Below are 18,820 nucleotides of genomic sequence, written 5' to 3' on the forward strand. Positions count from 1 at the left end.
TACATAGCGCTTTTGCTATGTTGGCCCTGGAAAAGCCACAGACTGCCACGTCCTACCATCCGACACTTCCACTAACAACTGAGGCACAGTTCCTTGACACTTGTTACTACTTTCCTGTTAGCCTGGTCTTTGCTAGCGCATTTTCATGACAAGAAGTGTCGAGAACTCGAGTGGACACGAGTCAGCCATCTTGATCCCAATCTTGAAGAACGTCTAGCTCAGCTTCTTTGATCACATGATGTTTCTGTTTGCTCTCCCCTCTATTGTCTGTAAGGGGCGAGTCACTTAGAACCTAATAAGTCACCCACTGAAAGGTGACTTACAGGAATGTGGCACCCTTGACAACACACAAGCCCATCACGCAAATGAAATATCATTTCTGTTCTGTAAGTTATTTTGTGATACTCTGGTTGTGCTTCTCAAAGTCTCCCATGACCGTATACCAAAACATCAATCCTAACTTATTTTGATCAACATCGCGGCGGTATTTACGGTTGACCGAAGCTGACGCCGTTAGCTAATGCTAATCAAAGCTAACGCCGCAGCTCTGCTTACCTTCAAGATTTGAAATTAAAGTGCTATTGGCATGGCACATCTTATAACTTGGAAGTTCTGTGCGGACAAACACGATATAAGTAATTAAAAAAAAAAAAAAAAAGACTCGCATTTTCAAAAATAGGCGCGGAGTTAAAAAATCGACTGGCGTACGAGCAATTCAAAGCTAAATACACCGTAACGTGACAGGCTGGAGTAATATGTCAACACTAGCCTGCACGATTTCCCCATCAAGATCTGTCGACAGCCTTGTGTGGAAGGCTGAAATGACAAGCTTCTCCAAAGGCTCTGCTATTTAAAGCCTTTGAACTGGGCTCTGCCTGACTTTTCGTACACTGCGCAGTAAGAAGTGGCTTGGAGGCTGGGAGCCTTCCAGTGGGCACGCCACAAAGCGCTTTCATCTACTCCTAAAGCACACAAAGCGCAAGCTAGCCATTGGAGTAAAACCCATATGCAGTCCTCAGTTTGGAGCTAATCCCCGCTAGCTAGCTAGCTAGCATATTGCTAGCGCAGCAAAAGCAATCCCGCCGGTGACGCACGCGGCCAAATCCGTTTCCGATATCCAATGGCGCGCTAATGGCACGCACGCGGCTCTATCCTCTTGCTTCCCAAAAAAAGTCCTATGAAGTCCTAGCATTTTTCGAATCCCAGTGTGTCATGGCCAGGGAACCAACGTATGTAGGTCAATCTGCTTTGCCTCATCTAAAGCCATGCAGATACACATATGTGGCCCTCATATTAATATGACACATCCATACAGTTGTTGCGCATTCTGGAAAATGGATGTTTTCATCCTCATTTTTCCCCATTGAGCAAATAAGTCGCTTACACAAAATGTGGCTCTTCTCGAAGTGCTGAGGTTAACTCTGGCGTTTGGTCAGCGAGCACGCAAAGCAACGCAACGCAAAGCAACGCAACGCAACACAACACAACGCAACAGCGTTGCTCGTGTAGTGTAGCACATGAGCAAAGTGTGGAGAGGCATATCCAGGTGCCTCCTTTCTCAACCCGTCAGTCCATCCGTCTCCAGAGTTCAGCCACTGCTATGAAATCCTCTTTTCGCGTGGAAAGCCACATCATTTGGCAAGCGTGGCTTTGCGTGTCGCTGGCTCCTAGCAATTTGTCAAACCAGTCAAATGTGCTGTTCCCTCCCCTTGGAGAAGCTGTGATCTTCTCTTTCTTGTGAGCCAACTTGTGCTTGCACCCCCCCCCCCCCCCCCCCCCCTTGTCACAGCTGATGTTTTGGGTGCAGCAAATCGCACAGCCAGCACACACGCGCGCTCCGCTCTCTCCTTTTTTTAATTCTCCGCTCGCTCGCTCGCCGTGGCGCCGTTCCCGACTCGGCTCGCCACCTGACATTGCGGGGACAAGAGACCAAAGAGTAGATGATGGATGGATGGAGGGGGGGGGGGGAGAGGGAAGCAAGCGGAAGGAGAATAAGCGGCACGAGACCGAGCCCGGCCACCGAACCCGAGCCACGCACGCGAGCGGCGCATCTGGAACAGCTTGGAACCGGGACTTTGGCTCCTTTTTCCACGTTGACCAGCGGGATCTAGTCAGATAAAGAAGAGGAAGCAAAGGTGCCAGGTCGGAATGAGATGCTGAAGGAGGACAAATCAAGAGTCACTGGCCAGGAACATTCTGTTAGTTTTGGCAAAGCTGCTCCGCAGGTTTACGCACACGCTCGTTGTTTGTTTTGGAGAATGAGCCCAGCAGGCCACGCCAGGAGAGGAGAGCACCTTCCACAGAGCTAATCATCCCCCACCCCCAAATTCCCCTCCCTTTCTCCCTCCCTCACTCCCTCCCCCCAGCGGCCTGCCTGCCTACCTACCTGCCTGCCTGCCTGCGCCAGTCACAACACGCCGGAGAGCCGCGGGGAGTTCCGAGAGGACGCGGGCGCACAGACCGACTCCAGATGATGTCCAAAAGCTCCAGGGGCCGGGCCGGATCCGAGCTGCCCTCCCCTAGGAAGGAATGCCCCGGCACGGTCGCTCGGGCGCAGAGCGTGGGCGAGAAGCCGACGAAGGCGGGCACCGGCGGCCTCTTAAGCAGACGCAAAGCGCCGAGCCAAAAGAGCCCGCCGGGCGAGGCCACCGCCAACAGCGTGGAGTCCGTCGTCCCTGGGAAGAGTGGAAGCAAAGCGTGGAGCCGGCCTCAAAGCAGTGAGTGGAATCCTCAACTTGTATTGGCTCACTTTGAAGTGGGGCCTTCTCATTTTTCACTCGTTCTTTTCTTCTTGCTTCAATTTGGGCATGAAGGCTTCCTCCTTTAACTCTGGCCATCGGTCATCTTCTTAGGCACTTGTTGCGACGGCTTCTTCCAAGATACTACCTTTTCAAATCACAACAGACAATTGCTTTTTTGTCGCAAAAATAGCTCAGACCGAACAAAGGACTTTTATCGTTCCCTTTTGACTTTCGCTCGACTCGGCGGGGCGCCGACTTTCACGCTGGCCTCGGGAATGGCAGCGCCTTTCCAAACGTCTGCTATGGCTTCCTGTCAGCGGAGGAAGGGCCATTTTAGTCTTTGGGTCAGAGAGGCCGGCCAAAAGGGGCTGAACTTAGAGAGTTGACACAAGGAGGTCAGGAATGCGAGCAGGGCAGGCCAGGGCATGCAGGGGACTCAACAGTCCCCCCACAAAAAAAAAAAAAAGCCCGCTAATGGGGTACAAGGGGGGTGGGGGTTGGGCAGCTTTCTACTGGAAACCAGATGTTTGTGGGAAGACAAATTAGGCCGCTGTCTCTTTGTGAGCCTCTGAGCCCGATCCAAACCCTAGCCACGGGGTCACGGACGAGACGAGGCAAAGACGATAAGCGCGCGTGACAGGTGACATTTCCACCGTGCCGACCGAAGCTTCGGAGCTGCCCGCCGCTCGACACCGAGCCCAATTTCACACCTGCAAGAAGAATCCGATAGAATAGGACCTTGACCAAAGGATCGGCTTTTCATTTCATTCACGCTGGCTTGTCCTCTCGCTCGTGTCGTTTGAAAACGCGGGCCCCGTCATGCTAGGATTGGCTCACGAGACCCGGCGGCCGACCGGCTCGCCCGCCCGCCATCTCTTTGGTTGATGACTCACGAAAAGCTCAGCGAGCGTGTTGTGGCGCGAGCCCAGCTCTTGCTTGTGCAAGAAGATGACAAAAGGATTTCCATTCCTTTTGTTGGGAGAAATGTTTGGAGAGAATGAAAATGAGAAGATGAATTGCATTCTTTGAATTTGTTGGACAATGCTTTTGACTTGGCCAGATCTTCATTCAGCACTCACTACCTGTGAGGAGTGCAACAAAGGAGAGCTTTTAAAAAGCTTTTCTTCCAAATGCGGCCCCTCTGAGTCATTGGAGACGCAACGGACTGATGGTGCGTTGCTTGCGTGGCTGGTTGGCGGGGCCCGCAGTCTCACATTTGCAAATGAGCGGACGTGACTGCCCCCGAAAAAGAACAAGTGTATATTGTAAATTCTTCCCACTAGGGACTGCCGTGGGTATAATTTCCAGTGTTGCTTTTTTTTTTTTTTTTTCTCCCCCTTCTCCTCCTCTGCTGCAGAGGCGGGAGCCTGTCGAGGTGATTGGCTGCAGCTGGAGAATGAATTAAAAGAAAAGAGGCCTTCTAATGGAAGACCACCATGGTGTTGCAGCTCCATTTGTTGAATTTCATCTTCTGAGTTGTTCTTTAAAGGATTGGGCAGCTCTTCAATTGCTTCTTTTTCTTTAGTCTCATTCAAACTGAAAATGAAGTCCCAGAATTTGTTTGGGGTTCCACCGGGGACCATCACCTTAACCTTTTATTTTGGCTGTGGACTTGTGAACATTATTCACATGTACAGAACAGCTTAAGGTTTTTTGGACTGTAGGCGTTTTGCCCCCCACCCCCCCCCTTTTGGGCTTTTGGTTGTTCAGTTTCACACGCTCGTCGCTGCCTCTGTTTGGTCTGATCCAGTGTCGGAATCTGCAAGTATTGACTACAGCCTCGTTGGCTCACTGATAGCAAGTTGTGGGGTGGGGGGGGGGGGGAGCCACCTTAGACGAGGGCCTGCCTGTAAAAGTGTCCTTGAACTGCTCTGGGCGCCGAAGCTGGTGTCAGAAAGCCAACGAGTTTTTACAAGTCCCGAGGTCGCTGAGAAAACCAAACGGGATGCGTCAAAGCGCGCACGCACTCAGGGCTGTGCGTCAGATTTATTCCCGACGCATAGCTCCCGGAGAAAAATCCACTTCCTGCCCACCTTTGAATCGCTGTCTGTCTCTCTTTCTCAGCTCCTTCACATAATTGCACCTGGAGGCTCCTTGCTCTTCTAGCACCTTGGCAGGCAGCTGGCGCCCCCTGCTGTCAAAGCCATGGGATTTGAACTTGAACCCTTCATCTGACTCGTGTGGCCGGCGGGCGGGCGGGCGTGCGTTCTGTCAGCGAGTCACGTGACGTTTCCACTTTTATCCCTCCCAGCGTGACTTGTTCAATGAGGAACTTCTGACTAAACGCCCAGATGGTTTGACTTCTCTCATCGCTTTTGTATTGAATCATTGATTTGGGGGATAAGCGCCGCCCTTCCGTTTGCTCTCAGATCAGGGGGATTTTTTGGGAGAAAGGGAATAATACGCTTTGGCCCGGCGATGAAGTCAGCGGTTAGACATTGCAGCTTGTCAACGAGACGACGAGACGGCTCAGCCCGGCCGGCCGCGTCGCTAAGCTGCAGGATGGGGAGGGAGAGAGGGAGGGGTTCTGCTGAGTCAAGTCAAGTCAAGTCAAGTTTATTTGTATAGCCCTAAATCACAAGCAGTCTCTTAGGGTTAGGGTTAGGGTTAGTTATTAGTTAGTTATTGATTGTCTAATCAATTGACAATAATTCTCAAAGCATCCCCTGATCTTAGGCTCCCAAAAGGGCAAGGAAAAACTCAAAAAACCCCTACAAGGGGAAAAATGAGAAACCTTGAGAAGGGACCACAGATGGAAGGATCCCCCTTTCAGGATCACCAGGCTGCAATGGATGCAAAGAGGGCACATAAAATACATCATATGGAAACCAAAAAGTGGATGCCCAGGCCAAAGCCAAGAGCTGTCGGAGGTGCCTTCGATTGTCCTGGCAGTGTCCTCCAGGAGGGTATTCCACTGCAGTTCCCTCATGGTGAATTGGTCCACGAGAATCTAGATAGCCATCGTCAGCATGGGTGTCACCTAACCACCTCCCCAGCCGGGGAGGGGTGGGGGAGTGGGGTCGGGGAGAGGTTAAAGGCCACATCATAGAAATACGTCTTTAAACGTGTCTTAAATGTTTCTACTGAGGTAGCACTTCTAATATCCATTGGCAGGGCATTCCAGAGCTCTGGAGCCCGAATGGAAAATGCTCTAGCCCCTGCAGACATTTTCTTGGCCCTCTGTGTCACTAAAAAACTAGCGTTTTGCGAACGAAGGTTACGAGACGGAACATAAGGAACAACTAAGTCGACGAGATATGAAGGCGCTAAGCCATGCAATGATTTATAGGTTAACAAAAGAACTTTGAAGTCACATCTTAAATGGACCGGGAGCCAATGTAAATTGGCTAATATTGGGGTAATGTGATCAAATTTTCTTGTCCGTGAGAGCAGCCTCGCAGCAGCATTTTGCACTAACTGTAGACTTTTGATGCTGGACTTGGGAAGACCAGAGAATAATGCATTACAGTAGTCCAGGCGCGACGTGATAAATGCATGTATAATAATTTCGGCATCACTGGTCGAGAGGATTGGGCGAATCTTAGCAATATTACGAAGGTGAAAAAATGCTATTCTGGTTATATTTTTAATATGCTGTTGAAAGGAGAGCGTTTGGTCAAATATTACCCCGAGATTAGTTACAGTATCACTCTGAGTGATAGTACGGCTATCTAGAGTTATAGCGGTTTCCTTAAATAAATGTTGATAACTGAGCCGGCCGGCTGGACTTTAAATTGCTTCAGAAAACTGAGAAACATACGGTGATGTCATTTTTTTTTACAAAAGTCGCTTTAGAGCGGAGCGGAGCAGCTCACTCGGGGCTTTGGCTGATCGGAGGCTAAATATATACGGAAACGGTAGCTCCGGGGGGGGATGGAGGGCGACGGCGGCCAAGGCCTTTTAGGCCCTTTTGATGCCACCCCACCCTGCTCTCACTCTCCATATCACTTTGCTAGGAACATGCCCCGGAAGCCAATGCTAACGTGAGCCAGCAAGAGCCTGACTTGTGGCTCTTTCTCACGCCTTTGAAATGTATTTGGGTATAAAACACAAATAGCCAAGGAATGATTTCCATTTTGCTAAGGTCTCACGAGCATCTTTAGGAATAAGCGCATTTTGTGTGGCTAGAAGAGAAGAGGGTCTGTACAGGAGAGTATAGCCCCCCCGCCCCCTTTCCTCACTCCAACATGTGGTGCCCAGACTAAACACCAAGATGAACGTGGCTGGCAAGCGAGGTGGCGCGATGGGCCTCGTGGCTCGGCTGACGTGCGCTTGGGGAACAATTAGAGACGGCTTTTGGAACAAAAACATGGCTTGAGAAGATAACGAGTGGCTCTTTTTGGTTTCACCGCTAAGATAATTGCAGTGAATTACAAATGAGGTTTTATTTTCATAGTTGAGCACATCAGAGCTGAAAAGGGACCAGGTTCGAGCTGAACTATCGGCAGGTCAGGTCAGGAGGTGTTGGGGCAATGATGAAGGTGTTGACGAGGGAAAACAAAAGCTCAGTGTGCTCCCGTCAAGCTGCCTCCTCCCGCTCGGCACCTCCCGGCCCCGCACCCCCAAATCGCACCTCGGAACTGGCCGCCCGACTTACGCTTGGGTGGAGGCAGAAAAGCCGCTAAAAGGCAGGCAGGCAGGCGGGCGGGCGGGCGGGCGGGCGGGCAGGCAGGCAGGCAGGCAGGCAGGCAGGCAAGCAGGCAGGCAGGCGTCTTGTGTTTGGAATTGGGCAGCTCTAAACTTGAGCAGCGAACTACTGGCTTTGGAGAGAAAGTTCCAGACGCATGAAAAAAAAAAAAAAAAAAAAAGATCTTCCCCCCCACCCCTAATTCAAAAAAACGATTCGTCCTCGTCAGACATTCAAGCTGGGAGTCAAGCACCGTTCTCAGTGCGCACTCTCTCTTGCGGGCATACATGTGACAAGCCTTTGCCAAAACAATGGCCGAGCGAAAGGGAGGGAGGGAGGGGGTGAGCACTTTTGTATGGATGACCTGATTGGAGCATAAGCAGCAGCCCAGGAAGTAAGAAAGCGAGCGAGCGAGAGAGAGAGAAAGAGGGGAGGCAGTGGGAGTTGGGAAAAGGAGCGGAAAAAGTTTTTGGGACTGTTGCGTTTGGACGCTTAATCCTAAAGGTGAGTCCCTGGCCTCGCCTGTTCTCGCCGCTACCATCAAGTGTACATCTTGACTTCTTGTCATTTGCATGGCAAAGTCAATTCCCTTTGGGGATCTTTGTCTTTCCCTGCTGGGTTGCTTCCATATGCCTGCCGCTGAAAGCTTGTTTTGCATTTGGGTTGTTGTGTTTTTGTCCTGATCTGAACTGCAGCCAAGCGTTGAGTGAAGCTGCTTTCTGGCTGTCTCTAATTAAACTGCAGGGGTGTTGGGCGGGGGGCTCCAAACAAGAGATTGTGCGTTAAGTCAAAGAAGCGTTTTGTTGCATGCGTCGGCTGCCGCCGCATAGTCATTCCTCCTGAGAAGCTGGCTCTCCTCCCTCCCTCCCTCCCTCCCTCCCTCCCTCCCTCCCTCCCTCCCTCCCTCCGTGGATCACGAGGAAGCCGACAGTCAACGGCTGACTGGGGCTCAGGCTCGCGTGAGATTTGGACGTCCGAGTTTGCTCAACGAGGGGGCGAGCGAGGTTTTTTCCCACGAGGGGACATGCGCTAGCTTCTCTGACGGCACTGATGTCGTCACGGAACTTCCAGCAACGTCCTGTATTTTCTACTTATCAAAGAGACGGAACCTCATCATTGGCCGTGGTCGTCTCTCGCGGGTTTCCTGCGTGCTGATGTTCTTAAATGGAAGGCGACGGCTGCCAGTGGAATTTGGCCAAGCTGCCCGCCTGAGTCTTGAAATGCCATTATATGAGCGGCAGATTCTGTCTTTTTTGGTAGACCAGGTGTTTGTCGATCCTCATTGTGGCGCTCACATTGCATCATTACTGCTTCTGGAGCTGCTTGAATTAGCTTGTGTAGTAGATATTTGGATTAGCATTGCGCTTTCTTTACATCTTTATGACCTCGCTCGCCCGCCACTTGCTTCTCCGACTCTATCTCCTTTGTCGCTTGCCTTTGACAGGGACGGAGGCCCTAGACGAATGTCCCGTCTGGCGCTCTTCTGGCGCTATTAACCTGCCAAGCTCTTTCTCCTCCAGTGTAAACAGAAGCCAGCCCCTTTTAGAAGCGTAGCGAGTAGTTCTTGCTCACTCGCCCGCCTCTTAGCAAACAGATGAAGGTCAAGGAAACAATCTTCAGCAAATCTACCATTGGAAAGAAGTGTCCCTTTTCCGCCCACTCTGAGATGTTTTTGTTAGCGAGAGCTATTTTGGGCCAAAGCTGTCTGTGCGTGATGTGTTAGGAGAACTCCTTCCTGCTCTGATTGATAACTGGACAGACAGCATTGTGTAAATACCCAACCTGATGCAAAGCAAAGTGTCTATACAAACATCTTGGCTTCCCGTCTATTTTGACGCACGCGGCCAGCCCAAAAAGTTATCGTTCAAAGCCCAAAGCAAGCCCTGAAGCGCAGCTGCGCAGACCGTGCGTTCCGGAGAACCTCGACGATTAGCGTCGCCACGTAGCGCCGCAGTAGTTTATTTGGAGTGGGCGCTATGGCGTCCATTGGCTGAGCCTCACTTCTTTTGGGGGCTCTCCACTTTGTTTCCACTGTAGGCGTTTGCGGTCTCCAAGTCGCTCTCCGAGTCTAGACGGCACCCCAGAGTACGTCTTGAGCCATTCCCGCCTCGCCTCGCCTCACCTCACCCGCTGGCTCTACAGTTACCGGCGCTAATAAAAGCGAAACGATTCCCCAGCGTGTAAATGTTTCGGTATGCTTTTTGCGGGCGCAAAATGAGGTCATAACCCAGACGGGCTTCTCGTATCCTTTCCCCAAACTGTACCCGAGAGGTATTGGCCCATTCAAATTCTTGGAAGAAAGCCAAGACTGCGGCCCGGCTTCTCCATTCCTTCCCCCAAGACGGCGACGGCGCTACCTTAGGCAACGTTCCGTAAGCTTTCCGTTGATTTCCAGAATGGCAGGAAGAAGGAAGGCCTGGCAAACACACCACGGGATCTTTGTCTACTTTGTTTTCGAGGTTTTCTTCCTTCCGCAACAGTCTTTCCTTCTCGGCGGCAGTGCAGCAACGCCCCCCCCCCCTCACTCCAGTCCTGAGCCACCAAACCTGCCTGATCCATTTCGCGGGTTATGGGAAAGAAAATGGCACGTAAACCTCCAAAAATAGGCAATTGAATTGCAGCGAAACAAAAGGTCCATTCAGCTCTGACTTGTTGAAGAGGAGCTTTTGGTTATTCGACGCATCCCGTTGAGTGGGTCAGCTCTGACAGCTCGATGGAGGTTGGGAGGACTCGCTCTGTGGGGCCGCGGAGAGACTTCATTATAGTCACGATCGCACTTTGGCTTTAGCGTATCCGTAATGCATGGCTTCCTCGCAATCACGCTCGCTAGCTTGGGCCCGTCTTTCCGACGCGCCAAAACCAAAGTCGCCGCCGCTGTTCCCAAATCCCATTTAGGGGGAGCGTAATTGCAGAGTCACGGCAAACTAACCGGTGGCGACCAGATTTGACCTCCGAAAGATTATTATTTTTTGCTCAACTCTTCTGTCCGTATGGAGAATCAATCCATTGCTTGCTGCTTTGTTTTTGAGCGGGTTGCTCGTTACAGCTGGCGAGGCTTAATGAGCCACGTGTTTTCGAGGCAAAGTCGTGGCTCGTAAATGGCCGACAATCCGCCCAAAGATAGATACTAAAGCTCCGTCTTGAAGCTGAGGGAGACCATAAAGCCGGCCATGGTTTCCGGTGAGCGCAAACAAAGCCATTTGCGCATAAATCCACCTGTCGTTAGAATAATAGCATCGTTATTAATAGTAATAGATGGTTTTCGGCCAACGAGGAGGGAAGGAAGTGTCGGACGGCGAGCCGACAAAACCCATCAAGATTCCAATAAACAGTTGTTTTAATTGGGAGCGGTGAGACCATCTTCGGGCTTAAAGGCGTAGCTCGTTAAAAAGAGTGACGATGGCGTTCCACTTTCCTGCCTTTTGTAAAAACATTCGCAAATGGTTTCTTTGATAGCTTTGCCAGATATCAAAGGAGCATTTGCTTGTATCCTAACTCCTCCCACGTGGAAATTTTGTTCCAATCGGCTCGGCGAGTGCAGCAAGCGGGTGCAAGTGTGCAAAGTTTCAATTGAGGATTTTAATCGAGATGTTCTCGCTGTGACGTATTTGCGCAGCACTAGCTCATGTCCTCCCTTCAGTAAGCTGAATTTGCCGCCGCCGCCGCTTTGATCAGCAAAGAGTCCCGTCGCTAATCCTCTTGAGCTGTGGATGTTTGCCCGGGACACACACTTTCCAAATGTGATTAAAAAACAGATGCAAAGGCCCCACCAAAAAAACAAGTTGGAATCGGAAGTGACATAACGCTGATGTGTACAACTTTTGATGCCTTGCCACCCATTTGGAACATCAGAAAAGAAAAGCCGCTTGAACGTCAGCCCTGCCCCCCATTACATCACTGGTGGAGTTCTGGGAGGGTGGAGCTGTTCCCTGAGAATGATGTCATTCATAACCAGTGGGAGCAGTCTTGTTCCCGACTTGTGGAACCTCTAACACCACACTTTGAAAATGTGAATATTCATTTGAAAACATCCTAATTATTGTGTGTGCAATTTGTAGCATAGAAGTTCTGACCTTTTCCTCGACACATTTTCCCACACCTATCTGACTCCCTCCCAAGATCCAGATATCAAGCTTCAGCCCTCCATCTCGAGGAGCTTAGGAAAACTTCAGGTGAGAGAACTGGGCTCCAATTCCTTCACCCGGCGGCAGCTGTTCAGTGCATTTACACCCCCTCTTAGTTGGCCCACAGAGCGCCGTTGCCACGGGAGACCGGCGAGGCATTCGACTCTCCCTCCACACACTCAGAGCACAAGTTAATGAAGTGCACATTAACGCACGCTCTGTTCGGCTCGGCTCGGTTCAGTTAATGAACGGCAAAAGACGGACGGACTGGACCGACTCCCTGATCGCGTCACAGCGCGGGGACTGATCAGTGTTTGCAAGTTGTGAGCGTAAGAAATGAATGCGGCCTTTGGCATTGCGCGGGCGGCCGAGCTTTGCGACATTTCCGGTATGGCTTACCTGTGCCCAAACTGACAGAAAGCCACATTTGAGCTGCTGCTTTGTAGCACAGGTTGTTCATTTTCAAGCTTTTATTTCATAAAGAGCAATTCAGCTGTGTAAAAAGAAATCCTCATCGTAGTAGCGCTGTTTTTTTTTCCCCCCCCAATGAGCTAAACCATTGAGTAGCGTTTTTGTTGTTTTATTTTTTTTGTTTTTAGGTCCGAGTCAGCACTTTGTGTATCCAGAGGCTTAGTTGCACGGCAGAGTTTGGCACGAGCACGGGGCTGGCTTCATTCCTGCGTACGGCCGGCCGACAGGTGGAGGCTCGCCAAGCTGGATGTTCAAACTGCATAATTTACTCGCGGAACCTTTGTGATGCTGTCAGAAACGGTGGTGGTGGTGGTGGGGGGTTATTTATTTGTTTTTTTTTCATGTGGAATGCTAAGGGGCTGTAATTTTTGGTTGTGGTTGGATACATTTGACTCTTTAGGAAAAAAAAAGATCTTTACAGTTTATCATTTAAAACTGTGCCTCCCGAGAAAAAACTACAACTGATACTAAAACGGATACAAACTCAACTCAAAGCATACGTACCTCAGCAAGAAAAATCAAATCTTCTCTAAAAACTAAGACTGAATTAAAAAGGGCCAAAACAAAAGCAAGAGCAAAATCCCCAAGTTTCTCGAAGCCCGCTCTGTACCTAAAAGCTGCGAATCTCATTTTATGATGCTAGCTAGGCAGCATCTGCAAAGCAACAGGTTGGAGCCTGTTCTCCGGAGCTTTCCGCCTCCATTTAAGGGCATTGCAAGACGCCATGGCCAACAAAAACACTTTGGCAAAGATCCCCGTCGGGGCTGAAAGAGCTCATGAGGGTTGGCGGAGAAAGATAATATTGCATCGGAGACCAGACGTGACCAAAACGGCAGCGGCTGGGTTCTTCTCCTACCGGGTGGGTTCCTAATTGGGAACAAGGGCTGTCGGCTTGGGAGTGGATTTGCTTAGGCTCGGTTTTAGCTCAAATGATAGTCCAAGGATTTAACATGACACCTGGTCATTTTTGTTGTTGTCGCAAGTGTTGTGGCGGTGTTGACACGCACTCTGTGCTTGCCGTAGATGTTCGGAGGAGCGCGAGGAGGCTGGTCGCACTTTGTCCTGGAATGCAGTTGACTTTCTAAATCCCCCAGCAGTCTATCCTGGGGCGAGGGAGGCGGGGGCAGGGCCTATCTCAAGCCCCCCCTTTTTGTCCACGTGAGCTGCTCCTGGAATCTCAAAGCCAGCCAGCCAGCGAGCAGCCAGTCAGAGGGTCAACTGGAGATCCGTCCCCTCTTTTGCGCGATGGAGGAAGAAATGCCAGATGAAGAGTGTTCCTTTGTGGAAGGTAATGAGTTGTTGTTGTTGTTGTTATTTGAGTTTTCGCATAGCACCCAAGCCAGCCATACCGGTCGGTGAGCCCGGTACACTTTGACTTTTTGTTTTTGTCTGCTGAGTGTAACTTAGTGAGCGGTGAGGGGGAACTGTTTGGGTGTTAAAAATAGCTCTCCGAGTACACCAGACGTGCCGTGGCCCCGAATTAGCGCAGGGAGTCGGGCGGGAGGTGCTGTGTTTGGGACAGTGGCTGGCCGGCGACAGACGCCGCATGCTTATGCATAGTCGTCGCTGTTTTTTCTGCGCGTGTGTGTGTGTGTGTTTACCCATCAAAGCTGGGATTCCTCAAGAAAAGATTTGCCGTTAGAAACGGGATCATCAAATTTGCATAAGGTTTCCTCCAATTTGCTCGAGTTCAAAGGCTGCTTGAGCGCAAACGGCATGGCGTCTCAAAAACATTTTCCCGTAAACGACTTGACCTCCGCAAAGGTAAACCTTAACCGATCGACACGTTAGCTTCATTCTGTCATCTTGACTTTATTTTCCCCTTCCGGTGCTTTGACATTTTGTGTTTGCAAGGATCAATCCACATCTGGTATTTTTGGAGAAATGGGCCATGATGATGATGCTGATGATGATGTGTTTCTTGCGCTGTCAAGCGGAGACGCTGTTTATGCGCGCAAACGCTCGGGCGAGTGCGAGGAGACAACTCGGCGCTACAAAAGTGGAAAACTCAAGTGGCGCTCTTTGGTGACAATTGTCAGAAATAGAAAAAAGACAAATAGCATCCCTGGGTAGCGCCGCTCGACAGATAAGAAGCCTTTATTGTCGTTGTATGGTGAGATGAAGAGAACAATAAAACAAGTCAAACATAGAGCATACACCGGATACGCTGCAGAGCAGATTTGATGTGAAATTTCTAAGCATAACGGTGCAATGCAAAATAGGCGGGCGGACGGACGGACGGACGGACGTATGTGTTGTGTGCAGTAGCAGCAATGGCATTTGGAGTTCAGTGCAGTGATGGCCTGCCTGTTCCTGAGTCTGTTTTGGTCCAACGGTACAAGGTCACGAGCAGCTTCTGGCACTAAACTTCTCGTCCAAATAACTTTTGATCTTCGGAACATTTCTCGACCGGCCTACGAGTAGATAAAAGATGGAGCCAAAGTATATTTGAGAAGATCCTTGAAGAATGCAGTATCATGTGTCTTGCTTGACCTTGTGTGTTTTCTATGTTCAGAGCAGACCAAGAGCAACCTCAGGGTCACCTCCCCGGAGGACGCCGCGCACAGGCAGGCCTCGCCAAATGGGCCACCCGCTTCCAGGGCAGCAGACGGCAAAGTCGGCGACCGCGCCGTCCCGCGGAGACACACGTTAGGGGGCGCCCGCGGTAGCCGAGAGATCCTGGCCATGCAGCCGCCCGACATGGACAAGAAGAGGGAGGCCTTCCTGGAGCACCTCAAGCACAAGTACCCCCACCACGCGTCGGCCATCATGGGCCACCAGGAAAGGCTGCGGGAGCAGGTAAGATGGATGAGCTCCGCGGAATGTGTGTGCGTGTGCGTGTGGGGAGGGGCCATATTGCCAAAATTGCATCGGGGACTCGTGGAGGCTGCCGATGCTGTGCACCGATACTTAAAGGAAAACCATCTGACAAAGTGACTGTATGTAGACAAAACAATGAAGGTAGTGGCGACTTTGGAATCAGGCCATGACATCTCTCTCTCTCTCTCTCTCTCTCTTTCTCTCTCTCTCTCTCTCTCTCTCTCTTTCTCTCTCTCTTTCTCTCTCTCTTTCTCTCTCTCTTTCTCTCTCTCTCTTTCTCTCTCTCTTTCTCTCTCTCTCTCTCTCTCGATCATGTTCTATCATCACCTACCACAAGGGGGAGCCTGCATACCACCAGTTGCACGAGGTTGCAAACACTAAATAAATCACTGTGACGTAGCATCCCATCATCATAAATCTGCCATCGTATTTTTTCCAAGCAAGAGAGCAAATCTAATTGTTCAAGAATACGGTATTAAGGTGTGGTTTTTGTTGTTGTTGTTGTTGTTGTTGTTTTTTTTAATGCTGCTTTTGTTTTGCATCATCTAGTGTCTGACAAATGTGTGAGCGCAGCAAAATGCACTTTGCTGTCGCGTGCTTGTCAAACAGGTAGGTTCAGTCAGCTGCAGCCCGGCGTGATTGGCTGGGCCGGGCCGGGCCAGGCTGGGTGGAGTCACGGCCGGTCGCCATGGCGACGCCGCGTGATGTCACCACTGGAGGGGGCTCGCTGGTTAGGAGCTTGACTTGCAGCAGCCTGCCTGCCTGCCCGCCCCCCTGCCTGCAAGAGAAAGAGGTGTCGAGACTGAGCCATGGTCGCACAGCAGAGCTTGCGCGTGGATTATCACATTCTTTGACATGAGCACAACAACTTTTTCCACACTCCGTCTACAATTATTTGTTTACCAGTAAGGTAGGTTGCCATTCTTTTGCCTTCCTCTGAGTCCAAGTTGGAGTTGTTTGACGTGCGCAGACTCGTTTGGCAACTTGCACGCTGGGCAGGTGCTCGTTGGCTCCATTGCAAAACGACCAAAGGGGAAAAAAAAAAAAAACCTGTTGTTATTAATGGGGAAATTGTGCTTGTCGGTGTCGCAACATAATCTATAGAATCACTTGTTGTCGTTTTTACGCAAATGTGTTCCAGAAAAGAATCGAGCGTTCTCATTTGTTTTGGCAATATTGCAAGAGTGTTGCCATTTGAAGTGAAATCTAATGGGCTGTCCTTTCAACAGTCCTACTTGTTGAAGAAATATTTTGGAAGTCATATTTCATAGTTGTATCTGCCATTGCCAAGCTCAATATTTGTTTTGACTGTTGGGTGGCAATGTTTTTGTGTTGTGCCATAATAATGCTCTAATGCATAATGACCTCCTAGTGGCAGAAATGCACGTTATCAACTTGTTTTGTATTATAGTTTACAATATTGGAGGGAGAATTATCATATAGTGTCATTATTTTCTCTTCTTGACCTTTTTGCACATTATTCTGAATTTTGCGAATATTTGGGTGGGCCTAAATGAGTCACCTTTCACTGCGTGATTAATCATAAAAACATTTTGTTGTGATATGTTAGTTGTGGGTCACCTAACCCCCCCGAAAAAATGAAATACATTCAAAAAAAAAAAAAAAAAAAAAAGAATTGGACCACATTAAGCGGTGTCACACTGCACCCTTTTATTCAAGCAAGACTGAACGGACGTTTTTCCCACGCTGTGCCCACCATACAGGAAGAGCAAACCCCGCTGGCTGGCCTGGCCACGGTGCATGCCTCGCGGGTGTCAAAAAACAAAACGCTCTCAGGAGGTTTGAGTTACTCGAGGCGGAGAGATTGAGAAAAGCCCAAGCTATTATCTCACGCCTAACTTCCTGAATTGTCACCTCCAGTGTGTTTGACTGAAATTGCCATTTCTGTATCTGTCTGCCTCACAAAAGCCAGCCCTTTCATTTCCGGGGCTGTGAAAGACACGGATCACTGGAGATGAGATAACATCTACACTGGCAACAGAACCGCTTGACCCCTCGCAAACACACGCGCGCACAATTCCTTCCTTCCTTCCTTCCTTCCTTCCTTCCTTCCTTCCTTCCTTCCTTCCTTCCTTCCTTCCTTCCTTCCTTCCTTCCTTCCTTTCTTTCTTTCTTTCTTTCTTTCTTTCTTTCTTTCTTTCTTTCTTTCTTTCTTTCTTTCTTTCTTTCTTTCTTTCTTTCTTTCTTTCTTTCTTTCTTTCTTTCTTTCTTTCTTTCTTGCCCACTGGAAGGAGCTCAGACCCGATTAGCTGCTCTGATTAAGACACTTGTATTGTGTCGTGTTAAAAACAACAAAAAGCGCCGTCTGGCTTTCGTGGCTATCTGCGGCGATCACATGCAGGCCGATCATGCGGCCTTCTGTCGGGAGGGGCTTAACCCCAGAGACGCGCCGGATTAGACGAGACGAGGGGGCATCAGCGCCACTGCGCATGCCGCTTGCCCCCGAAACTTCAACGGGGGGGTCGCGGTGCACGCCGCCAACTTGCTCGCTTGTTCTGAGTCATTAAGACGGACGGCCTCTGCTACGAATTTGGCCGATGATTGGAAACAGACGCTCTGCTAGGAACCGCAGTGACAATCCTTCCAGGAGGACAATAAATGATTGTTTCCTGCAGGAGTCCATATTCCAGCGTCTTGAGATGTTCTCACCCGAGTAGATCTTTTCACATCAACAAACCCAGGTGAAATTTGATCTTCAGCCAGTCTGACTGGATGGATGGATGCGCTCTTCCTCTTTGTGTTCCACCATCGGTGCTGTGTGTTATTCTGGCCGATTAAAGGGCAAGTCTGGGCAGATTGGAGCAGTGTTACCCCGTCAGCAAATAGTTTGGAGGTGGCAAGAGAGGCAGTTTGGACCAAAGCCTGTGTGTGTGCGTGCATGTGTGCGTGTGCGTGTTTTGTCCATCACCTGCTGAGTGTCTTGCATAGACTGCCGTCTTATCTCCGTGGGATACGAGTAGTATCTCTTTATCTTCCGACACGCCGGCACGAGTGTTGAGAGGCTTTTTGAAATGCATAAGAAGGGTTAGTGCAGGGCAGTGGCTTGAGGTAGACCAGAAAGGAAAAGAGTCAGGAACAGTTGTACAGAGAAAGTGCTACAAGGTCTAAAACAACACTCAGAGGAAGAACTGCTATCCTCTGGACCGGGGGCTTTCCATTTGCACATGTTGGTCGGAGCACCACACCTTCCCAATATGGTAAATGCTGCATACTTTCATGTTTGTTTCTTTGCTCTATTCTTGATGTGAATTTTCTCATGCTAAAGCAATAGCAAATGTTAGCATGTTAACATTTTCCCCTTTGTGTGAGATGCAACTCGGGTTACCGTCTTGCTCTGTTACGGAGCCAAAAAGTCATCCAATTAGACTTCTTGTATGAGCATATTTGAATAGAAAACCCAAAATGAAAATAGCAGAGCCCTTGAGTGCCGTTATGTGTAAATGTTATTCGCATGCTAGCATTTGAACAATTTGACATAGTGTGTGAGAGATGTAACTCGGGTCTTTGCTGTGTCAAGTGCCGAGAGTGTTAACAAGTCATCCATTTGTACTTTTTGATGAACTTTTTATTTGAATAGAAAAGCAGAAAATGAAAATTGCAGAGCTACGGCGTGCTCGTCGTTCCCGGCGGCAGCCGTGTCTGATGCTTATGCAAAGTTGACTCTTGAACGCCGCTCGCTCGCTCGCTCGCTCGTTCGACGGAGCGTGGACCCGATGTCTGCCCGTGATAACCGCGACTAATTTGGATACGCTTGCGAGCGTGAAATCGATCGGACCGCTCAGACGTCGGAAATGTCAGCGAGGTGGACGGGCACGTCATTGTCTCTCCGCTGTTACTGCTCACATGTCGAATGGCTAGGACCAAAAAAAAAAAAAAAAAAAGGCTCCTCCAAAAGTCACGTTTGACCAAAGAGTCATTCCCGAACGAGTCGGCGCAAGTCAGAAAGTCCATCGGTGGAGTTTAGAAGAGGAATGCATCAGAGGAGTGAATGGATGATCAGGGCCGTAATGGCCATC

The 18,820-nt window shown here is 49.8% G+C and overlaps 1 protein-coding gene across 14 annotated transcripts in view; it reads left to right on the plus strand.

Annotated features, from left to right (window-relative positions):
- The first annotated feature begins 1,992 nt into the window (after positions 1 to 1,992).
- kiaa1217 (KIAA1217 ortholog) overlaps positions 1,993 to 18,820 on the plus strand; it is a 34,383-nt gene continuing 17,555 nt past the window's right edge. For 4 of the 14 annotated variants that reach the window (XR_015063803.1, XM_085904924.1, XM_085904925.1 and 1 more), the window contains exons 1-2: positions 1,993 to 2,717; positions 14,479 to 14,762. Coding sequence is in view for 12 of the 14 variants with exons in the window: in XM_085904924.1 (XP_085761050.1) it covers positions 2,471 to 2,717; positions 14,479 to 14,762 (531 nt within the window). In the remaining 2 variants the exon portion in view is untranslated. The other 10 variants (XM_085904915.1, XM_085904921.1, XM_085904917.1 and 7 more) reach the window with 7 other exon arrangements.

The sequence above is a fragment of the Syngnathus leptorhynchus genome, unplaced genomic scaffold (assembly GCF_054491065.1).
Source record: "Syngnathus leptorhynchus isolate UIUO unplaced genomic scaffold, UIUO_Slep HiC_scaffold_48, whole genome shotgun sequence".
Classification (NCBI taxonomy): domain Eukaryota; kingdom Metazoa; phylum Chordata; class Actinopteri; order Syngnathiformes; family Syngnathidae; genus Syngnathus; species Syngnathus leptorhynchus.